General features: G+C 33.7%; 1 protein-coding gene and 2 long non-coding RNA genes across 5 annotated transcripts; 2 read left to right on the top strand and 1 right to left on the bottom strand.

The window, feature by feature from the left end:
* Window positions 1-283: 283 nt before the first annotated feature.
* Window positions 284-5,857, top strand: LOC104228821 (uncharacterized). 3 transcript variants are annotated; one of them, XR_011405969.1, is made up of 4 exons: window positions 284-446; window positions 2,750-3,524; window positions 4,356-4,471; window positions 5,452-5,857. It is a non-coding gene; the product is annotated as an uncharacterized lncRNA (long non-coding RNA). The 3 variants fall into 3 exon arrangements; XR_011405968.1 differs by having other exon boundaries at window positions 2,750-3,928; XR_011405967.1 differs by having other exon boundaries at window positions 2,750-4,471.
* Window positions 5,858-12,190: 6,333 nt separating this feature from the next.
* Window positions 12,191-16,076, bottom strand: LOC138891178 (uncharacterized). The gene is made up of 12 exons (XM_070174244.1): window positions 15,417-16,076; window positions 15,108-15,311; window positions 14,777-14,908; window positions 14,589-14,694; window positions 14,420-14,500; window positions 14,221-14,301; window positions 14,057-14,140; window positions 13,664-13,967; window positions 13,360-13,486; window positions 12,729-13,058; window positions 12,524-12,687; window positions 12,191-12,437 (listed from the first exon to the last, which is right to left on the bottom strand). Exons 1-12 carry the CDS (start codon window positions 16,074-16,076, stop codon window positions 12,191-12,193), a joined length of 2,520 nt encoding a protein of 839 aa, XP_070030345.1.
* A 1,502-nt stretch (window positions 16,077-17,578) lies between these two features.
* LOC104228820 (uncharacterized) lies at window positions 17,579-19,622 on the top strand. Its single transcript, XR_711427.2, has 2 exons — window positions 17,579-17,966; window positions 19,404-19,622. It is a non-coding gene; the product is annotated as an uncharacterized lncRNA (long non-coding RNA).
* Window positions 19,623-21,836: the final 2,214 nt, after the last annotated feature.

Raw genomic sequence — 21,836 nt, 5'->3', positions numbered from 1 at the left:
GAATAAACTTGTAATATTATTAAAAAAATTATGATATGGGATAAATTTATTATATAAAAGGTAGGATAAATAATAAAATAAAATTAATTAACAATAATGAAGGGTGAGATGATAGAAAACGACAAATAACAATGCAATTACACTAAATCGATCGTTATATAAAGTGATATATTTTGTCTTTACGTAACAATAAATTTAACAATACGATAGAGTAAAATATAAATAATAACCAAAACAAATAGCAGTATATATTTAAAGTAACAATACACTGGTTAATAACCTTCAAAACAAACTGCAAGCGAATCGTCCCAATTCCCAACCCCAAAAGTTGCTATAACCAACTCGTCATCTCTATACTTCCCTTTCATTTCCATAATAATTGTTTCAATAGTTCTTCTTCGTAAAGCGCCCAAACAAAAGCAACTGCAAATTTCTCTTCTTTCTGTGTAAGAATTCATTACTAATCTTTAGTTTTTAATTGTTTATTTTTTCGTCGCTTTTACATGATGGATTTTCTGTTTTTTTTTTCCTTCCATTTGAAACGATGTGCTTTTGCAACTCTGGGTTTTGCTTCTCTTTAGAAGGTTTTAATGGGTGAATCTTGAACTACGTGGATTGATGAGGCTGTTGTACTCTTTTATGAAATTTTTCTATGGATGTATGCCTCTTGGGCTTTGATTCAATGTTGTGCTAGACACATCACTCATGCCATCAGGGGCGGAGCTAGAGGCCAAAGTTACTGGGTTCGAATTCTGGTCTAAATTGTGTATTTGTCTCCAGAAATTCATTTACTATGTACTCTCTCCGTTCCAATTTAGATGAACCTGTTTGATTGGGCACAGAGTTTAGGAAAAAATAAATACTTTTGGAATTTGTGGTCCTAAACAAGCTAAAAGGGGTTCAGATTATTTGTGTGGTTATAAAAGCTTCTCATTAACTGTACAACTGAAAGTTTAACCTAAATTGTTTCTAAATATAGAAAGGGATCATTCTTTTTGGAACGGACTAAAAAAGGAAATAGGTTCACATAAACTAGAACGGAGGAAGTATAAATTATTAATTTAGAATGCAGTAACTTAAAATGGCTACACTCCTAAACCCATAAGTATCGAATCCTGGTTCTGCCTCTGCATGTCATGAGTTTGAATCATGTAGGTAAACTAAGGTCCCATTTTGGAGTTAATTGAGGTCTTAATCTGGATGGTTCAGACTTCAGACCATTAAGTTCATTTTTTTTTTGAAAAATAGTAGAAATTCTTTATGTTGAATGTGTTTCTCTTTGAGTGAGAATTATAGCTTGAATCTACATACTTCATGGTGGACTTCATTAAGAAGCTTCGATAAGATAAAGATATAGTAAGAAAATAGAGAGCCGGGAAAATCTGCTAGGCTAGAATTATTTGCAATCCTATTGAGCGCATCGGAGAAGTTTTATCAGGTTTCATCCTAAGTTGGCCAAATCTAGAAATGAATTGATTTTAATTTTCTTTCAGTTCTTATGCATACGTTGTAGGAACAAGTATCTTGTTACACTTACTAATACCTGAAAATTAGAAAGGAAAACGAGAGCAATAAGAGGAAATAAAGCACAATCAATTATTGTGTTCTCTTTCCTTTTTAATTTGGAGGGATATTTGCTAAGAGATGTAATGCTTTATGATTGATATCATGTCAGCTGCTTTTCTTTTTGTTTTTAATTTTGTCCTTTCTTATAATTGTAAAAGCTGAAGTAGATGAAGTTGATCTCTCAAGGTGTAGTTTGATGTTGCTCAAATGTCATATATGTCTCAACTTCTAAATTTTTCAGTCTCATTGTCACAAAAGTTTCCAGCCTTCTCATAAAACTGTTGGAGGCAAGAAAATTTTAAATTAAATGAATACAAAAAAAGTATATAAATACTTTTCTTATCAAAACAAAGTATGTAACTACTTCGTATTATCATATATTAGTGGAGATCTGGACTTTCTTGAATTTTTTCCAAGTCAGCGTTCTCAAGAATTTAAAACTAAGAAGGGATCGGGCAGAAAAAATCATTATTGGCCATTTTATATGTTGGTGATACATGAAACCAATGGCAGCATTTTTTTTTTATTTTAGTTAGCTTGTAAGGTCTAAAAGACCTAGAATCTGGTAATAGTTACACTGAAGACTTAGGAATTCCAAAAGATCCCTTGAGGTAGAAACTGAATTTTCTGCTTGACTCGCTAGCTAAGTTATCCAGGCTGCTGCTGCTCAATTTGCTTAGCTCCAACCATGCTGTATTTTGCATTCCCAATCTCTTAGAGCAGACTCCCACTGTCTTCAAGTAAGCTCCTGTTTGAAGCCTCTCTTGAGCATGCTGGTTGGATGAATGGTGTCTCGATCATGCAAGATTCTTATTCCACAGTTAGATTAGTTCCTCTATCTTATTTGCAATTTACAGTTCTATATCTCGTTGTGAATGGTAGATGGTCTTAAGGCTGCTCCTTCTACTATCCACACGCTAAATAATCATATCAAATTGACTTGTTTCCTCTATAGTTGTTTTGGATAAATTTTACTTATCTATGATGCGACTCAGTTTGCTCTAGGCGGCATTATCTCTTCTGCATGCCTCTGGCCATTCACATGATTTTACAATATGATTCTGTTCCGTGCGCCCACAAAATATTTACAGCAGAATAAAAAGGGAAAATTGCAAGAGGATGTGGCTGATTTATTTTTGCTTTGTTTCTGTCCTAGTTATCTTATTTCGTGTTTGAAATGTAGGGACTCAATGCTGTGCGACCTTGAAATTCTCTTCTATGTGGTAGTTCCTATGAAAGATATAAAAGAAAGTGGACAAGTCCCGGGAAGTATTGTCATCAAGCATCTTTTGGACCACCTTGCTTGTGTGAGGATTACAGAAGATTGCGGATACTTTCTCAGAATAACAAAAGTGAAAAGCATAGGCAATGGAAAGATGTACCAAGAGAAATACCAAAAGATAACAACGTCCTCATTGAAGTTCTTCCGATATCATGCCATCAAGGGGACAATGTGACTGCTTCAGCAGAAAACAAAGCTTCGAGTGACATTGCATGTAGCAAAGCAAATGATGGGCTGAACTCCACGGACTCATTGTCTAGACTTAAAACCAGCATTGGTGAGGAAAACAATACCTGTCATTCATCTGAACGCGACACAGTTTATGGCACGCCTAACAAAAATCAGTCTCTTCATAGTCTGTGGATAACTAGATTCTCAAACAGGACTCCCGGGACTACTGTTCTGAGTGCAGATAATCCCAAGCCAACTGCACATGAAACACTAACAGTTTCCACGGAATGCAGAAGGCCTAATCCTCAAGCTCAAACGAGTATCAAGTTGTGATTGAACACCAAAATCTCAGGCGCAAGGGAGACTTCGTCTGAAAACAATGATGTTGCAGCTAGCTCACATCCTATTATACCTTCTGCCAAGTTCAAGATATCCGAGGTGCTGGTCTCTCTATTTTCCAGGAGATTAGATGCCCTTAAACACATAGTACCTTCTTCAACTAGAGGTGAGTACACAAGAACAACTTGTTTCTTCTGCGGCAGAAGTGGCCACGACTTACGCAACTGTTCAGAGGTGACAGTGTCTGAGTTAGAAGTTCTTATTAGAAACATCAGGCCTATAATGGGGCTGAGGAATCTACTTGTCTGTGCATTAGATGTTTTCAAATTGATCATTGGGCTATTTCCTGCCCAACTTCATCTCCAAACCGGAACAGGAATGATAATTTGCAGCTCTTCACAGGCAATGAATATTCATCTAGCCTTGTGGAAATAAAGCAAAGTCAGCGGATTGAACTTGCTAATCATGCTTATCACAGTATAAATCAGCTTGGATTTGCAAGAACTTCTGGTTCCAATCAAATTCAGAAAAAGAGAACTTCTGATCCTTTGGAGAACAGTTTTAAAGAAAGTAAAATTTCTTCCAATCTTGTTAGTAAGGAGATAACAGATGTCACGAAAGGAATTTTTTATGTCATCAGGGGTCTCCGATTGTCTTGTGTGGATATTCTCAATTAAGCAAAGCATGTTATGCAAATTAGTATATTAATGTCAAGTTTTTTATTTCTTTAGATGTAGATTTAGGTAAAGCTTCCACAAAATAGATAGGCTAGAGTTAAATGCGATGGCATACATAAGATTCTGCATGAGCATTATCGATCTATTATCACAACTCGGCTAATATATGATTTTTAGTTTGGGGCAATAGAGGTTCTAAAGCTTTACTTCATGTCCCAATTTAATTTATTTGGCATTATTTACTGCTAGTGTCGCTCTGTTACATATATACCTATTGATTTTTTTCAGTCTAATTACGTTTTGAATTTTGGTTTCCTCAGATGGATGAACTCCAACACCTCACTATCACATTTGGATGGGCTTTTCCTGCGTTTACGATTAGGGAAGGGGGAAGCAGCGCGAGGAGGTACAGGATACTATGTTGCATGCATAACTGGTAAGCTTTCATTATAGTTTTCGTTACAAACTTTTTCCCTGCCTTTCAATACCGAACGGATTGTTATCTTTGTTTTTTTACACTTGTCAATATTTTCCTTTTCTGGAATCCATAGGTATAAAAGGAGAAAAATCTGAGAGAGATTCTAGGAACTGCATATCTAGTTCTGTCTGCGGCTATCTTCTCCTATTGATTAAGCTCTTCAAAGGAATTTTTTCTATTTCTTCTTTCTAAAGGCAAGGCTAAGCCATCCGCCCTTACCATGTTATTAACCGATCGAAACTTTAATACAACCTTTTCTGATCCTGCTGGAGGGGGAGACCTTATATTATACCAGCATCTCTTTTGGTTCTTCGGTCATCCAGAGGTGTATATTCCCATTCTGCCTGGATTCGGTATCATAAGTCATATCGAATCAGTAAATGTCTGTGGAGTCAAATGTTTTTCCAATATGTCTCCAACCAAGAGTTTTTGGAGGTCATATACTTTATAGTTACGCGTTATACATAGTTTTATATGGAGCTGTCGACGATAGTTTTTGTTTTCTGGGCAATCAAATGATGGTTCCTAATTCAACTAGACATAGGAAAAGCTAAGGTTATTATCATGCTTAGTTAACATTTCTGTTCTATCGTTTTATTTGGAAAGGTGTACCCTGCATCAAACCGCCTCTTTCAGAAATGCAGGGTAAGACTACGTATAATAGACCCTTGTGAGGCTATTATCATGTTAAGTACTTCGTTTTTCTTCTTCTAATTACGAAATTAATCACTTTGACGTGTAAGCATTAGATAACATGTTAAAGGAAACAGCATATTCATTTGCTTACTCGGCTGCATGATTATGCTAATTTGATGTTGCATCTAATTGTCCTGGTGTTGTTTTCACTTGACTCTTGTATCTGCGCTAATAAATTGCAGACACTAGACACTTTGAATTCACTGACTCTAAATATGAAATTCGCTTCTAATTCTTTACAGGATGAACTAACTACTTGGTGGCGCAAAACGTTGGAGAGTGGTGGGAAGGTTCCTGCAGAAGAAGATTTGAGACAAAAACTCGAGGAACGCATGAAACTAGGGTTCTAAGAACTTGTCACAGCAACACATTAGTACCGAGTTTGGTTCGTCCAAAAGACCAAGTGTCAAACCAGACCAAGAAATGAGCTATTCCACCATCTTGTAAATAAGATTTTGGGTGCTATTTCACAAAATTCTTTGTTCTTTTCATTTGGTATTCTAGACATATGAGATTGAGAATTCTTTTTTGGTGTTCATCTTTTGTATATAGATGAATTTGTTTGTGATCATAAGGCAATGAAATGTTAAATAACATGAGACAAAAAAGTTTTTGCTGGCAAATAAAGAATATTTTCCATTAGGAGCATCATCTTCTTGTGTTTCTGATTAGGGCCTGTGGCAATTTGCTGGAATCATTCTTGGTCTTTTGGATTCAGATATTTCTGTGAGAATATACCAAGTAACTTGAAGGGGAGCCCTAGCATTATTGGTAAAGTTGTTGCCATGTTATCATGTGACCAGGAGGTCACTTGGTAAAGTTGTTGCTATGTGATCATGTGACCAAGAGGTCACGGGTTTGAGTCGTAAAAACAGTTTCTTGCAAAAATGTAGAGTAAGGCTGCGTACAATAGACCCTTGTGGACAGGTCCTCCGCCAAACCAAGCTTAGTACACACCGGAATGCCCTTTTTATACCAAGTAACGAAAAGTGTAAAAAAAATTGTCTTTCTTTGTCCTTTTCTGGCGTTAGATTTTTGGTGTGGGATGACAATATTATGCTAATCTTCTTTATATCGCTAGTATTGAGTATGTCGTGGTATATTAATTAGATATTTTTGTCATACTTCAATTTTTCCTTTCCCATGATTAAGTTGTTCATATTTCATCTCTTCTTATCTTTCTGCTATAATGGGCCGGCATCATGGAGTATTTCGTGAAAGATTACTTATTTTCACAAGCCTTTTTATTTTCCACGAATAATTTGGATCCATTTGGTTTGCGGTCTAGTTAATGTAGGGATTATTTACGCGATAAATGATAATGTAGGAATTGTTACGGCGTTAATGATATTAGAATGAATGGCATGTAGTTTTATACTTTAAGGGGTCATTGGGGTCGTTTGGTTACCGCATTTGCTTGGATATATGTTATCGATATAAGCAATATGAGGATTAATTTATACCATGATTTAAGGCGTAATATGGTTATCGTGTTACGGTGAATTTAAGGTGTAATACTAGTATTAGGATTAATAATCCCTGAGTAGTTACATGAAAGACCCAAATATATTGATTATATTCTTCCTTTTTCATTATGGTAAAAATTAAAAAATCAGAATTTTAAATAACATTCATTAACCTTGAATATTTTCTAAAATATTACATATTTTTTATGTGAATGGTAGAGATGCATTCAAAATGACTTGAATACTACCGTTATAAATAAGTTCACATAAAAACATATCGAAATCTTGTTTTATAAATCCAAACCATTAGTTTGGATTTTAGCTTGCCCGTTTAACTGTTATTTTTGTTTGTATTATTTTTCTAGTAATGAAAGACTACTTATATTAAAACAAATAGTAGTAATTCTTTTTGGATTTTGTATTGTACATCAATCAATATAAAATTATTATTTTTATCGGATGCAATTTATTATAGATAATTTTTTGATGTCAAGATGTCAAAAAGAAAGAAAATATATTATCCTATGAAAAAGTTAATTTATAAGGGGAAAAAATATTGATCAAAGAAAAGTACTCCAAAAGTATTCTTGATCAAAGAAAAGTCCAACCTATTAAATCTTCAATAAAGTGGTGCTCACAAATCTAAAACAAAATTCAGAAATTAAGAACTTGAAATATTGACCATGTCGACCAGAGCATAAAAATTCAACCCTATCACTTTTTTGAAATCAAAGATTCACTTATCGGAAGAGACTCCTAATAAAATACTCTCAAGAAAGAAACATTAGAAAGATAGAAAACTTGTGTTTTGAAATTAAAATCACATCTCATTGTGATTATTTTTTTTTTCTTTTCCTTCAAGATTTGTGATTGTTCTTCCAATGCTTGAACAATGAATTTGAATAAAGGCCCTTCTCTAAATACTCATTGTGAGCACGTAATTTTTGCCTCACAAATAATACTCCTATAAATCCACAAAAATAGATTTTTTTTATTGTTTTAATTTTTCATAGAATTTCTAGGAATTTCTTGTTAATTATTGTTTGCATTTAGTTGCATATTTAATATCTTACAATCATAAGAAAATACCAAAAAATATCCAAAAATTTTCATTGCGTAGCGTTTTAGGTTTTATTTGCATTTTAGGATTTAATCACATATTAATTGCATTATCAAAAGAAAATCACAAAAATACAATGGTCATTTTACATTTTAGCTTCTAATTTTAAATTAATAATTTCTTTTTATTAGTCTTAAGTTTAAATTAATTAGTTAAGTATTAGAAAATAGGTAAATAGATTAATTTGACAAATTAGATTTGAGTTAGGATTTAATTTGTTATGCTAATTATTTTATTTATAATTTAAAAAAAAAAAGAGAAAGAAAGAGGTCTTGTCCTAGTCCGATTTTGGGCCAAGCATTTTCAGTGGCCCAAATTTCCCAAAAACCTCACAATGCCCAGCCAAAACCAAGCCAAAACCAGTCCATCTCCACCGTAAATAAAAGGAATTTTTTCTTATCTATACCATATATGAAACCTTATTACCAAAAATGTTCATAATTTGTTAATTATCCGCCCAGTCCACACTTTTACTACAATTTATATACCAATCCATAATTAGGCAGATTCTGCCATTTAAAACGCGCTAAAAAGAAGGCACGAAATCTGCGTTTGATTCTTTCCACATTAAATTCGAATTTTGAAACGGAAAGAGATCTCATTGCTGCGTAATTCTCTCATTCATTACAATTCTAAAACAACGCAAGCTTCAGAAGCTCCAGTACTCAAATTGCTTTTACAAATTCTACAACGCAATACAAATTGTAGAATTCAAAATTGTTCTTCATCGACCTTAGTGCTCAAATTATCGAACCTATATTTGTTCTTCATCTTTTTTCTCTCAACTACACGAAATCATGTCAAAAATCCCAATAATGCTAAAATTGAATGGAAATTGGGATCACTATGGCAGATTTAGAGATTTTGAAGTTGATGCCATTGTGGTAGATGAGAATGCAAGCTACGGAATTCTGATTTCTATTGCAGAACAACTATCGATTGATACATCGGATAAAATTGTAGAAATCAAATACATTGTGAACGACAATTGTCCTCCAATGGAGATTAGGAATGATATGGGGGTTCGTATGTATATGGAGACCAAAAAGGAGAATAAGAACTTAGGTTCGTATCCTTTATGTATAAGCGTAAGAGATTTCAATATGGAATTGGCAATCACCAACGATAGCACAAGTGCAGGTATGTTTAATTCGACATTGCAGAGAGTTATTGTGTTAGTCTGTTATCTACAATATTACAACATTTATCTACTAATTAACTACAAAAAACAATGTATTGAAGCTCATAAAGCAATGTTGTTTTCAAAATTATCTACATAGTTACTACATTTATCTCTATGTTGTTGCAGGTTCGTCTGGATCCCTAAACTTACTTAAAATTCCATCCTCACCAGCTATAGAGGAATATCAAAGTGAAATAATAACTGAATCTACGCAAACATATATTGAAGAAGGACAAGTTTAGGAGGACAAGCAAACTGTAGCTGCTGCAATGAAGAATTTATCTGTGATGCACAAATTCCAGTTCAGAGTAAAAAGATCTAGTCATAGAAGGTATGGATTTATTTGTGGAGAATATATCAGTAAAAGCAGTGTTTTAGTGAAGATATGTGGTTTTTATAAATTGTAGTTTAATTGTAGTTAAACTGTAGTTAATTGTAGTTTTTAACGAATTTGTGTTAAAACAGTCCTTTTTGTTGCTTCTACATCTATAGCATGTATTAAATATTGTATTTTTTTGTAGCTACTGGCTTATATGCGTTGCTGAAAACTGTAAATGGTACTTCAAGGTAACGTCAATTAATGATTCGACAATGTTCAAGATAAGGAGTTTCAGCCGACAACACACATGCTCCTTATTGGACGACACATTCATACAACGCAAACGTACTGCAGTTGTAGTTGGTAGCATGGTCATTCCAAAGTATTGTGATCCTAAGACTGTTTACACACCAAAGGACATACAAACTGACATGTTATCCGAACATGGACTGAACCTAAGCTACATGCAAGCATGGAGAGCCAAGGAAAAAGCTTTACAGTTTTTGAGAGGGAATCCGTCTGACTCCTACAACAAATTACCCAAATATTTTATATTCTTGAGGAGACTTATCCTGGTTCTGTTGTTAAATTGAAGAAGGCAGCAGATGATTGCTTCTTATACGCATTTGTTGCTCTTTGTACATCAATAAGTGCTTGGCAACATTGTAGGCCAGTAGTAATGGTTGATGGGACATTCTTAAAGTCAGCCTATAGGGGGATTATGCTTACAGCAAGCACCATGGATGTAGCAGATAAATAATGTAATAATTTTGTAGTTATTTTGTAGGCATTCTATAAAATGTAGTTAAATTGTAGTTATTTTGTAGCTAAAGGAAAAAAGTGTAGATAAATTGTCTATATTCTGAATATATATTGTAGTTGTTATTTAATTATATTTTTATATACCTTTTCAGGGCTGCCAATTAATATTTTATGAATTAAAAATGTAGGTACTATATTTCCCTTGGCATATGTTGTGGTTGATTCTGAAAACGACGCGTCTTGGAAGTGGTTCTTTGAGTAATTCAAGGAGGCATATGGTGAAAGACCTTCAATGTGTGTTGTTTCAGATAGGAATGAGAGTATACTGAAGGCAACATCAATTGTCTATCCGGGCATGCCACACTACTCTTGCATGTGGCATATTTGGACAAATATAAGGTCCAAATTCAAGAAGGGACATTTACAATTACATGAATTGTACTTTGCTACAGTACGGTCATACACTCTGGATGAATTTAATGAAAGGATGTTGAAGATTGAAGAGGTAGACCCGCGTGTGAAACCTCACCTATATGATATTGGCTATCATAGATGGTCAAGAATACATGCAACGGTGAATATAACTTTTACTATAACATCAAACATTGCCGAGTCGTTGAATCTTGTAACAAAAGAGGCAAGAGAGCTGCCAATATTTGATCTATTAGAGTATATGAGGACGCTTCTTGAACGTTGGACGAAAGAGAAGTTATTGAAGGCAAAGGGTACTTTCACATACCTTGAGTACAAATTCAACAAAGAATTGGATGACAACAATACATTATCTCAAAAACTAAGGGTAAGATCTGTTTGTTTGGTGCAAAAAAATAAATTGCTTAATATGCATTGTTTCCGGATTGTAGATAAACTGTAGTCAAATTGTGGGTAATTATAGATTGTAGATAAGTTGTAATGTATTTGTAGCTGATTTGTAGGTAAGTTGTGGATAATCCTTTTTAATGATTGATATATTATTATTTCTGTTTGTTCTTCAATTGTAGGTGAGGGCTTCAACAGATCATATACATACTGTGTTAGATGGTGTGAAGCGGTACATTGTATGTCTAGAAAACAAGAAATGTAGCTGCGGACAATTCCAACTTGATGAACTTCCATGTGCGCATGTTTTGGCAGCATTAAGGGACAGGAAGGAAACATACGAAAATTATTGCTCTCCGTATTACACAAGGAAGAGCCTTCTGCTAACCTATGAAATGCCAGTAAATCCTCTTCCTGATGAAAGCAAATAGGATGTGCCACAACATATTTTGGATGAGGTAGTAAAGCCACCGGCGGGAGATAAAAGGCAGTCAGGGAGACCTCACAAGGAAAGATATAAAACATTTGATGAAATAAAGTCAAAGAAGTACAAGGTGTCATGTGGAAATTGTGGAGGTGAAGGGCATAACAAAAGAACTTGCAAGAATGCGCCCAAAAAGAAATGAATATCATGTAGTTAGAATGGTTATTCAAAATAAATGTTAGTGAGTTCAAATTATCTGATTTTTTTGTGTAATCGTTCAAGTTTTTGAAGATGATTATGAAGTATACTACAATTTGTGTATTTGCGTTTAACATGATTTTATGTATTCTGTCAGGCATCTCAATTTGTCTTTTTTTATAGCTTAGTTAAACTTTAATATTTACTATATACAAAACAACTAATATTAATGAAGAATTCATTCAATGTAAACTGTTTCCAGATTGTAGTTAAAATGTACTTTAAATGTAGTCTAATTGTAGTCCTGTTAATAATTTGTAGATAATTTGTAGTTAAAATGTAGTTTAAATGTAGTTTAAATGTATTTAAATTGTTGTCTTGTTAATAATTTGTAGATGATTTGTAGATTAATTGTGGATAATTTATTTATTTGATTCTTGTATTTATTTCATATTTTGGTTGTGTACCTTAATTACAAATGACAGTTATATATAGAAATTACCTAGAACTTGAAGGTATTTCATAAAAATTACTTGAAGATTAAAGGCAAATTGTATTCTAGCAAATCGGAGTACTCAAGTTTAATGTAATGAAGATAAAGTGTTGTAAACAACCAAAATGACATATTTCCTACAGTGTATTCCACTTCAACTACAAAATGACATCAAACTAAACTAGGAATACAAGACTCTATTTCTTCTTTCTTTGTACTCTAGTCCTCTCATTTTTAGCAGGAGCACCCTTCCTCCTTACTAGTCTGCCTGTAACCTCACTTTCACTGATTGACCCATCTTCTTGCTTCTTTGTAGCATAGTCCCATAGTAGAGCTCCATAGCGTCTACGGTGTTGGTCGATATCAGAAAGATCTTCTTTTGGGATTGCCGAATCTCCAAGGCTAACAAACTCCGCAAAAGCCGCCACAAATACACCACAATCGCTGCATAAGATCAATTTTTTTTATTATATAACAATTGATTAAAATAAAATAATTAAACATATAGAAAGGGAGAATAGTTTTTTTACAGTGATCCTTCCTTTTGTTGTGGAATCTCCGCAACCATCCACTGTATGTTGAGAGGGTCTGTAACTGGTTTCTCAATGTATGCCTTTGTGGTCTTGAAGTCAATGTTATTACGTTTCCCGTAGCAACCAGTGCAAGACAAATACATGGGGATAATGATTGAAAACTTATCAACCAATTATCAGTATTATGACGGTTTGAAGACACCATGGAATCATAAACATAAAGTTGCATGTCCGCTATGTCGAAAACGAGCAACAACCAATGGAAATTCTCTACAATGGTCACAAGCATGATGACATAGTCAACTACATCCCAGGCAACATTAGCAAGAAGTCTATACCCAAGGATATATTCTGCAACATCATCATCTGATTTAACAACCGAATACTTAAGTTCTGGTGGAGAACTTTTGAACTTGTCATAGATTCGTTCAATCTTGGTCCTGAACAAGCAATCGGTTGTTGTGAACCTAGCATCGATGTTGGGGCCATACTTGCCTCTTTTTCTCAAATAATACATAATAACATCAATGTGCTGCAAAATAAAATAAAGTCTACTATAAGATACAAAGTAACCACAATTATCTACATAACAACTACAACTTAAACTACAATTTGAACTAATCAAATAATCTAACAGATTACTACACTTTAGCTACTATACAGAGGAACAAATTCAACAGCTGAAGACAAAATATAGTAACCTATATATCTTGTCTACGATATAACTACAATTACACTGCACAGCTGAAGACAAAACTACAATATAACTACAATTACACTACACAGCTGAAGATAAAACACATATTGTGAAGGATTCTGTTCTTTATACTTACCGTGTTATTGATGACTTGCCCTGAGTGAGCAAGGGCATAAAACCAGTCCTTCTTATCCACTTTTTCACAACCAAAGTCTAACCAAGGCTTGATTTGGTTATCCTTTTTGGAAAAGTATTCTTTCCTCCTGTAATAACAAAAAAATATCAAATAAAAAAAATGACAGAATGAATTACATATTTAAAGTTTAAAATGGTGAAATGAAAGTGTAAAATTAAGTATTCATATCTCTTAGATACTTTGTCACTACGAAGGTATAACCAGTTGGTGAACTTTTCTATCAAATCAGCATCTACATTTTCACCTATAGCAATTGTGAAGGGGTGCTTGAGGGAAAAAATTAGGTCCAACAGAGGTGCTGCCTCCAGAACTATACAAAGGTGTGAAAGGTGATCGTGCATGTTTCCCCGGTTGCCTGGTTCTACCCGGATGAATAGGGGTTGCTTCATCTGGTATGGTCTCGCCATACATGACCAATTGTGTTAAGTTGTCTGGCAACTCAAAGTCATCCAATGTCGGACCTTTCTTGTCAATGCCTGAACCTTTAGGAACAACTTCATTCACAGTCACACCGTGAATTGGCGACTGTGGAACGTTATCTTCAATATCTGTTACATATAAAATAACACAATTAACAACATTGTATAATTGTATAAGCAAAAATTTACTACTTCAAAAGTATATTATGATACTATACCTGCTTTTTCTACCTCAGCTCCTTCCTGAAATCCTGGTTCTTCCTCAACCATTGTTGGCACACCCCCAGGAGAAACTTCAGCTTCTGAAGATAAATGTAGATGTATGTAGTTATGCATAATATTGTTGATATAAAGTGAATATAATGAGCTTCTGATATTATACCTGCTTGTTGTGCCTCAACTACTCCTTCAAATTCTGGTTCTTCCTCAACATGTGCTTGGAGATGTTCTGTTGAAACTTTAGCTTGAATGAATAAATTAAAAAATGAGAATTGTAGATATATGTGGGAATTTGTAGTTAAAGTGTGAATTATAAATTTTTTTCATTGTAACCTTATTGTAATGAAAGTATGATAGTATACCTGCTTTATATGCCCCAGCTGCTTCTTGAAAATCAGGATATAAGTCAACATGTGCTTGAACATGTTCCGGAGAAATAGCAGCTGTAAAACATAGTGAAAAAGGGGTTATAATAATTAGATAATGTTGTCTTGAAGTTTGTAGATATGTCTGAAGGAATTCTATAAATACATGTATTGTTTGTGCTTGCATGCACTTGATCACCAATATTGAACTGAAATTGCTGGTTGTTCTCTCCTTGTTGTTGGTCATTATTTTGGGTTGAACTACCAGCAAACTACAATTTTTGAGTATGTTTGAGTATATTTGATTCATATGTCATAATTAGTTTTACTACAAAAATATATGTCAATTCTTACCTTTGACTCGTCCACATCGTACCTCCTGTTTATCACCTTCATAACACTCTTCACAGAAACATCTATGAACTCTCGAAGGCTTGAGAGTTCCTCAAAAACAGCCTTCCTAAATTCAGCTAACTTTCCATCAACCTAAAAATTAAATATATAATTAGTTGGTAATCTTATTCAAAGTGCTACAGTTCCACTACAATGTAACAAAGATTTGTGCAATACCAACAGGGCTCAATATAGAATTATACCACAAATTAACTACAATGTATAACATACAATAATTGTTATGGAATGAAGTTAGCAAAAAATGTCTTTATATTGTAGTTATTTATATTACCTGCTCAATCCCCTTTTCCAACTTCATGAGCTTGCTAGTCACAGATCCAGTATCCTCTTGACAATCTGTATCTTTGTGTTCAAATGTTGGAGAAGCAACAATTGGAACCTGTGATGATTGAGCACCATGTGCATCTTCATACTGAATCTTGTCTGGCAGATTAAGCACTCCAATCTCTTCTCCAGATTCAGTGATGCTTGTGAACTGAATGATGGAAATAACAGTTAGTTCAAGTAAATAAAAAAATGTAGATTAATTGTAGTTATTATGAAGGTAAATGTAGCATCATACAAAAGTGAAAAAATATACCTTGAGCCACTCAGGCTTGATCATCTTCTCTTCAATTGCAATTAACCAAATCTGGCCCTTTATAGTTGACCATCTTAAAATGCGAGGTATAGATTCAGAACACCTCGTAGCAAGCTCCGTACTGACGGACGAGCAACACTCATATAGCCACACTTGCCAGGCTAATGAGCATCCCCGTATCAGATAAGAATGTACATGGGGATTAAGACGATGTCGGACAGATTCAATAACCTGCTTAAAGGATTTGATACCCCATGGGTATGACTCAAAATTACCAGACTCTATCAGAAAGAACATAAACTTGTCTATGAAAGACAAATGGTCTTTATCATAAGGACAAACAAAAAATTCCAACAGATAAAGAATGCACAACCTCACTGTATCCTCATCGTTTGCCCAAGCTTTATTTGTGACTACATTTTTCAAATGCCACTTTTCAACTCTTTGTTTGTTCGAAAAATAGGTAGTCATTAAATGGCTAACATAAGTGGAAGTGTAACCATAGTCTGAAAACTTATTCACACAATTTAGACCAGTAATCAACCCAAATTCTCTCAAGGAAAAATTCAATTTTTCACCCTTCAATAGTACTGAAAAATATGAGTCAGTAGACTTTGACAATTCATACTTCATCAGAAGATGAATCGCTTGGTTTTGCATACTGATTGTGGGGAGACCAAATAAGTAACCAAAACAAGTTTTTTGGAAAAGCTGTAAAGCATTTGGAGAGAGTAAAGCTTTTATCTGACTAGGTATACTCGGATCACACAAAATGTGGAATCTAAGCACACCATAATCAACATTTTATGGTGCAAAGTAATGGCCATTCTGCAGAAAATGAAAAATTATTGAACATTAGTAGTTAGCATAAAAAAGAAGCAGTAATCTACATATAACTACATGATAACTACAAAATATAACTAAAAGAAGAACAACCTACCCACACCTATAACTACAAAACAATACAAGACATCTACACATGTAAACATTATCTCAAAACAATAAGGAAGAAAATGGTAACCACAGCTCTATAACTACAAAAATATAACAGTTAGTTCAAGTAACTCACAAAATGTAGATTAATTGTAGTTAGTATGAAGGTAAATGTAGCAGCATACAAAAGTGAAAAATATACCTTATCTACAATTTATCCAGCAGACTACAAAACAACTACAAAATGACTACATTTATGCACTGTCTAAAAATTACAATTACAATTAACCTACAAAATTGAGACAAACAATCTACAAAATTTGGACAATTCCACATTTTACCAAAAAACACTTGAACAACAGATTTTTACAACCAAAATCACACTAAAAAACAGTAAAGAAAAATAATTAGTGTTTACCTTTACCAAAATCTTTTTGTGAACCAATTTTGGTACTTTTTTGGAGGGTTTCTTCTTTTTCGGTTTTGATGAAGAATGAGAGACCTTGGGTTTTTTCACAGATGGAATTTTAGGAGAATGTTCAACAAAATCATCATCTACACACAACTCTTTGCCCTTTCGTTTGAGTTGTTTCTCGATTGGTTTATCACCTCCACCAGCATCAACATCGTGCAAATACTTGATTCTCACCTCCGCACGGATTTGCCTAGGAGATGAAATACTAGTAGTAGGTTCACTTGCATGTGTCGATTTTGCGTTTTTGGGTGGTGATTTTGGTGTTAAAACACCCAAATCAAAGGATGGGATATCAGCTAATGTAGCTTTTGAAGCCTTTTTTTGGAGTGCTGATTTTTTTCATGATTTGGGACTTGAAAAAACAGATGCAACTTCAAAATAGGATTTTGTGAAATTAACTGGAAAAGAAAATTGTAGAATCGTGGGTAACTGATGGTAAACGTGAGTGAGAGGCGAGTATACGAAAATGGGAATTAACTGAAGGTAAAACATGGGGGTGGGGGAGTGGGAGGAGAGAGAGGCGGGTAAACGAAAATGAGAGAATATACGCTCCTAAATTAACGCCTAATATAAATAAAGCATTAATTATACCCTTAATTTGAATTATGGTATATAAATGATAATTTGGTATGCTGAAATGTAATTAACACAATCTTTAAACATTGAGGGTAATAAGGTTTGGTATAGGGTAAAAATTCCTAAATAAAAATGTCCCCAACCCCGTAAAAATGTCTGAAATCCCCCCTCCCCCAACCCCCAATCCCCAATCAAACCCTAAGGCTATTTCATTTCTTCTTCATCTCCAACATCTCCAAAATCTAGCCGCCCCCAACCCACCTCTGACCTCACTGGCGACTCACCACCAAACTACCCCAAATCCTTACCCTGTAATTCCCACTTCCTCCTTATCCTATATTCCTTTTTTATTTCTTCAAAAACCACCTAGATCTCCATTAATTCCAGATCTAACAACCCCCAGAAACCCTAGGTTCCTTCCGTTTTGATTTTTTCAAGCTTCAGGTTTCGATTCAAGCTGAAAATGACATTAATCGATTGTTCTCGTTGACATTAATTTCATTTCGTGTCGAAGATACCGGATTTCGGCCAACCAGTCCGAGTTCCAAGCTGCCATTCTCTTCAGGGTAATCATCCCCGTTTTCGTTAGTCTTAATAGCTACTGGTCTTGCATTTAGTATTAGATACTGTTTCAGTGGTTTATTGTTTAGTTTTTTAGTTAATTGCATGATTAAATTAGCATTTCAAATACATACCTTCCATGTGAGTTTGTGATTGTTTAGTTGTTGATTTTTGTTTGAAGCGGGTTAAATCAAGCATGCTTAGGTTAATAATTAAAATTATTTTGATTTTCTCTAAGTAACCGTTTGTCTTAGTTCAATCTGAAGTCTTTTTGATAATCGTTTTGTTGGTTCAAATTGTCCATTGGCCTAATTAACACGTTAATTAGTTATTAACTCTATTTAGTTTGTATTTTTTAGCCTATTGCTAGTTTAGCTTAGTCAATTATAGTTTAATTCTGCTAAGAGAGTGGCTGTAATTTTGGCTAGAAGAGGATAAGTTTTGAGGAGTCCGAAACTTTTTTGATGGTTTTTTGGACAAAAAGCACGTTTCTAATGCTAAAAAAAAGCTACATAACTAGGTAAAACTCATTACTATATTGCGTTTTACTTTAACGGAAAGTTAGCCATTAAAGTAAAACGCAGTAAAGTACTGCGTTTCACTTGTCCAAGGAAGAAGGGGCTTTATTTTATTAAAGCAATTCGCAGTACTATACTGCGTTTTAGTTATTCGCAGTACTATACTGCTTTTTAGTTAAACGCAGTATAGTACTGCGAATTGCTTTAATAAAATATAGATGGGCTCAAATTAATAAGTGAAACGCAGTACTGTATTGCGTTTAAGTAAAACGCAGTATAGTACTGCGAATTAGTTTTAAAAAAATAATTTTTAAATAAAACGCAGTATAGTACTGTGTTTTACCTAGTAACTTTTTTTTAGCATTAGAAACGTGTTTTTTGTCCAAAAAAGCATCAAAAAAGTTTCGGACTCAAGTTTTTAGGTAAAAGATAGAGTGAAAAATAGAATTTTAAGGGGGGTTAATTAGAAAGCAAAGATAGGGATTCTTAGGTGGCTATTTGAAAATTTCTAGAAGAGGGAAAGCTGTACAAATTGATTTAGGAAAAGATGCCAATTCCCTGATTTTTAGGAAAGCTGGCGGAGGACTCTCACACACCTCCCTACACTTTATAAAGCACACTGATTCTCTGTAGAAAGGACACCTTCTTTCCCTCATTCTGATACTGATCTCTCACATAGAAAATATTCTAGAAAAAGTTCAAATTTAGACCTAAAAAAACAAAAAACAAAAAAAAAAGTGGAATTCTGTAAAAAGAAAAAAAAACAAATCAAAGTTGTAGTTTATTTGCTGATTGATTTTGAGGGGATTTCCATCATTTCTCTAGGTACCAAGCTGTTATTCGTCTAATTCCGGGGCTGTTTTTGTTGATTTATCACTACTGAACTTCATTTGGATTTTTTAATTACTGCTTTCTGCTTTTCAGGTACGGTCAAGCTCACTTGTATCACTCTATTGCCTCTATGAATGGAAACTTGTATTGTCTGGTGTTGTGTTTGTGTTTAATTTCCTTACTAGGTTCAACTGCAATTGCTTCCATGTAAATTTCTGGTTTTGATTGTTTGTTTGACTAAATATTGTGGTTGAAGTTATCTTCTGACTAGTTTACACAACTACTCAATGTCATTGTGTAGGTTTAATATCACAGATTCATCATTATTTTGGTTTACAAGTTTTTATATGTTAAAATCATCTCATAATTAGTTTATTGTATAGTGTATGATGGTTTATTCTCTGAAAATGAAAATTAGATCATACTCAAAAATGATATCTATAGTAATAGATTAATCAGACATGCTGCCTAGCCATTTAGTTGTTGTGCATGACAGCCGATTCATAAGGGTAGCCCCGTGGCTATTTTTCTTATAAATCAAAGATCTGTCCGAAGAAACGAGAGGCGTGTGATTCGAGGATAGCTATGATCATGCAAGATAGTGTGATGGAATCATAGAATGCATTGAATTAGCTTTAGATTGGTGAAATTTGTAATTTGAATCATAAGTTCAGTTACACTACATGATTGCTAAATTCTTAGCCCTGTGTTTTCATGAAATGCACATAGTCGTCGATAATGATTGTACTTGTTTTCTTGAATTTTTTTTTTTTTTATTATTGACAAAATCAGTGTATAGATCCATACGTCTTCGAGTCCATATAATTGGGTTTCGATTTACTGGAGAAATCAATTAGCTGAATTTATGCTCTCTTACTCAGTTCATTCAGGAGGAAATTACACTAACTACCCACTAAACCTAAAATAATAACCCGGTTTTACCCATTTCAATAATAATTACTATACCTACCTAACCCAACCAAAATAATTACCCGTCTACCCATTTCTCAATTGCCTTACTAACCTCTCTCCTCCTTAAAGCTTCCCTTTCCCTTCTTCCCGTTTCTTCTTCCAGCAACAAAATACTATCTCCGTCTTACATATCTCATGTTTTCTCGTAGTGTTTGTCTTTGTTCGAGTCATTGCCCAATTTTTATTGTGATTTTGATGAGTGAGATTTGATATGGTTTAATGATAAGCTAAATAACTAATATCTTTTGAGAAGTTCATAGTGATTTATTGTAAGAAAAATTAGATCAACCACTGAAAGACCTTGAAACTTGAAAATCATAAATTGCATTTGTCGAGTTTGTAATTGTTTGATTAGATTTTGAGTGGCGTGTGATTAAAATATCGATTGGCAACTGTAACTAAATGTTGAGTCAATTTGGTCGAGATTTGGAGTAATTTTTTGAATTTTGAGTCGAAATTGAGTTGACGTAGCAAAAAAGACAATTTATATATTGTTACTAAATTTTTAGTCAATTTGCTAGATTTTTAAAGTTTGGGTTGTTATTGAGTTGATGTGTAGATTATACTTTTGATGCTGGTTTTTGGAGATTTATTGTACAAAAATTTAAATCCATCACTGAATATCCTTGAAGCTTGAAACTCATAACTTGGTTTGTTTGAGTTTTTAATTGTTTTGATCCGATCTTGTACGAGTTTGTTTGGAAAGTTGATTGGAGCTAGGTTGTAGCTAAAGTTTTAGTCAATTTGGTGGAGATTTTATCGTAGATTTTAGAAATTTGGGTTGAAATATAGTTGAACCAGAGAAGCAGACAAATTTGTATTGTATATCCGTATAGAATACAAATATACCATTTTGGTATACAATTCATTCCAACTATATACCCTATTAGTATAGCTGTATATTATATTGGTATCATATGATAGTTGAATTATTTTTTGGTTGTATTAGTTGTATTTAATTGGTACAATATTTGATTTTCTTTTAATAATAGTAATATAGTACAATATCTTGAAATACTTTATTATATTAATATGTGGTACACGATTTTTTTATTTTTCTCTTTATACATGTGTGTTATGTAATAGTAGTACAATCACATAGTTGCCGGAAATTAACCAGTAAAACTGTATATCGTGTTGGTATAGTTATATGTCATATTGGTATCATATGGTAGTTTGAACATTGTTTTGGTTGTTTTAGTTGCATTTTAAGTGAATTCTATTATGAAATTATTTATATGAACATGATTTGCAGTGCTGGAATTTTTGTGTGCCAATGAACATAAATTATGTGTATTATGTAATAGTTTTTATAGTTATAGGCAATTATTGGAACGACCCCTTACTATACCCTGTTAGTATACAGAATGAGCAAGTTATTTTGCGAATATTTAGCTTGCAATACGATCATGTAATTTTCTCATACTTTTATTGTGTCCTTTAATGTTTTGGTACAGTAGTATAGTCGCAGATAGTTATAACAATATTCTAGAGCAATCATACGATCTGTTGGTATACATGTATACCGTATTTGTATCACATGGTACTAGAAGT

The sequence above is a fragment of the Nicotiana sylvestris genome, chromosome 1 (assembly GCF_000393655.2).
Source record: "Nicotiana sylvestris chromosome 1, ASM39365v2, whole genome shotgun sequence".
In the NCBI taxonomy this organism is placed as follows: domain Eukaryota; kingdom Viridiplantae; phylum Streptophyta; class Magnoliopsida; order Solanales; family Solanaceae; genus Nicotiana; species Nicotiana sylvestris.
This window is presented reverse-complemented; position numbering and strand designations above follow the sequence as displayed.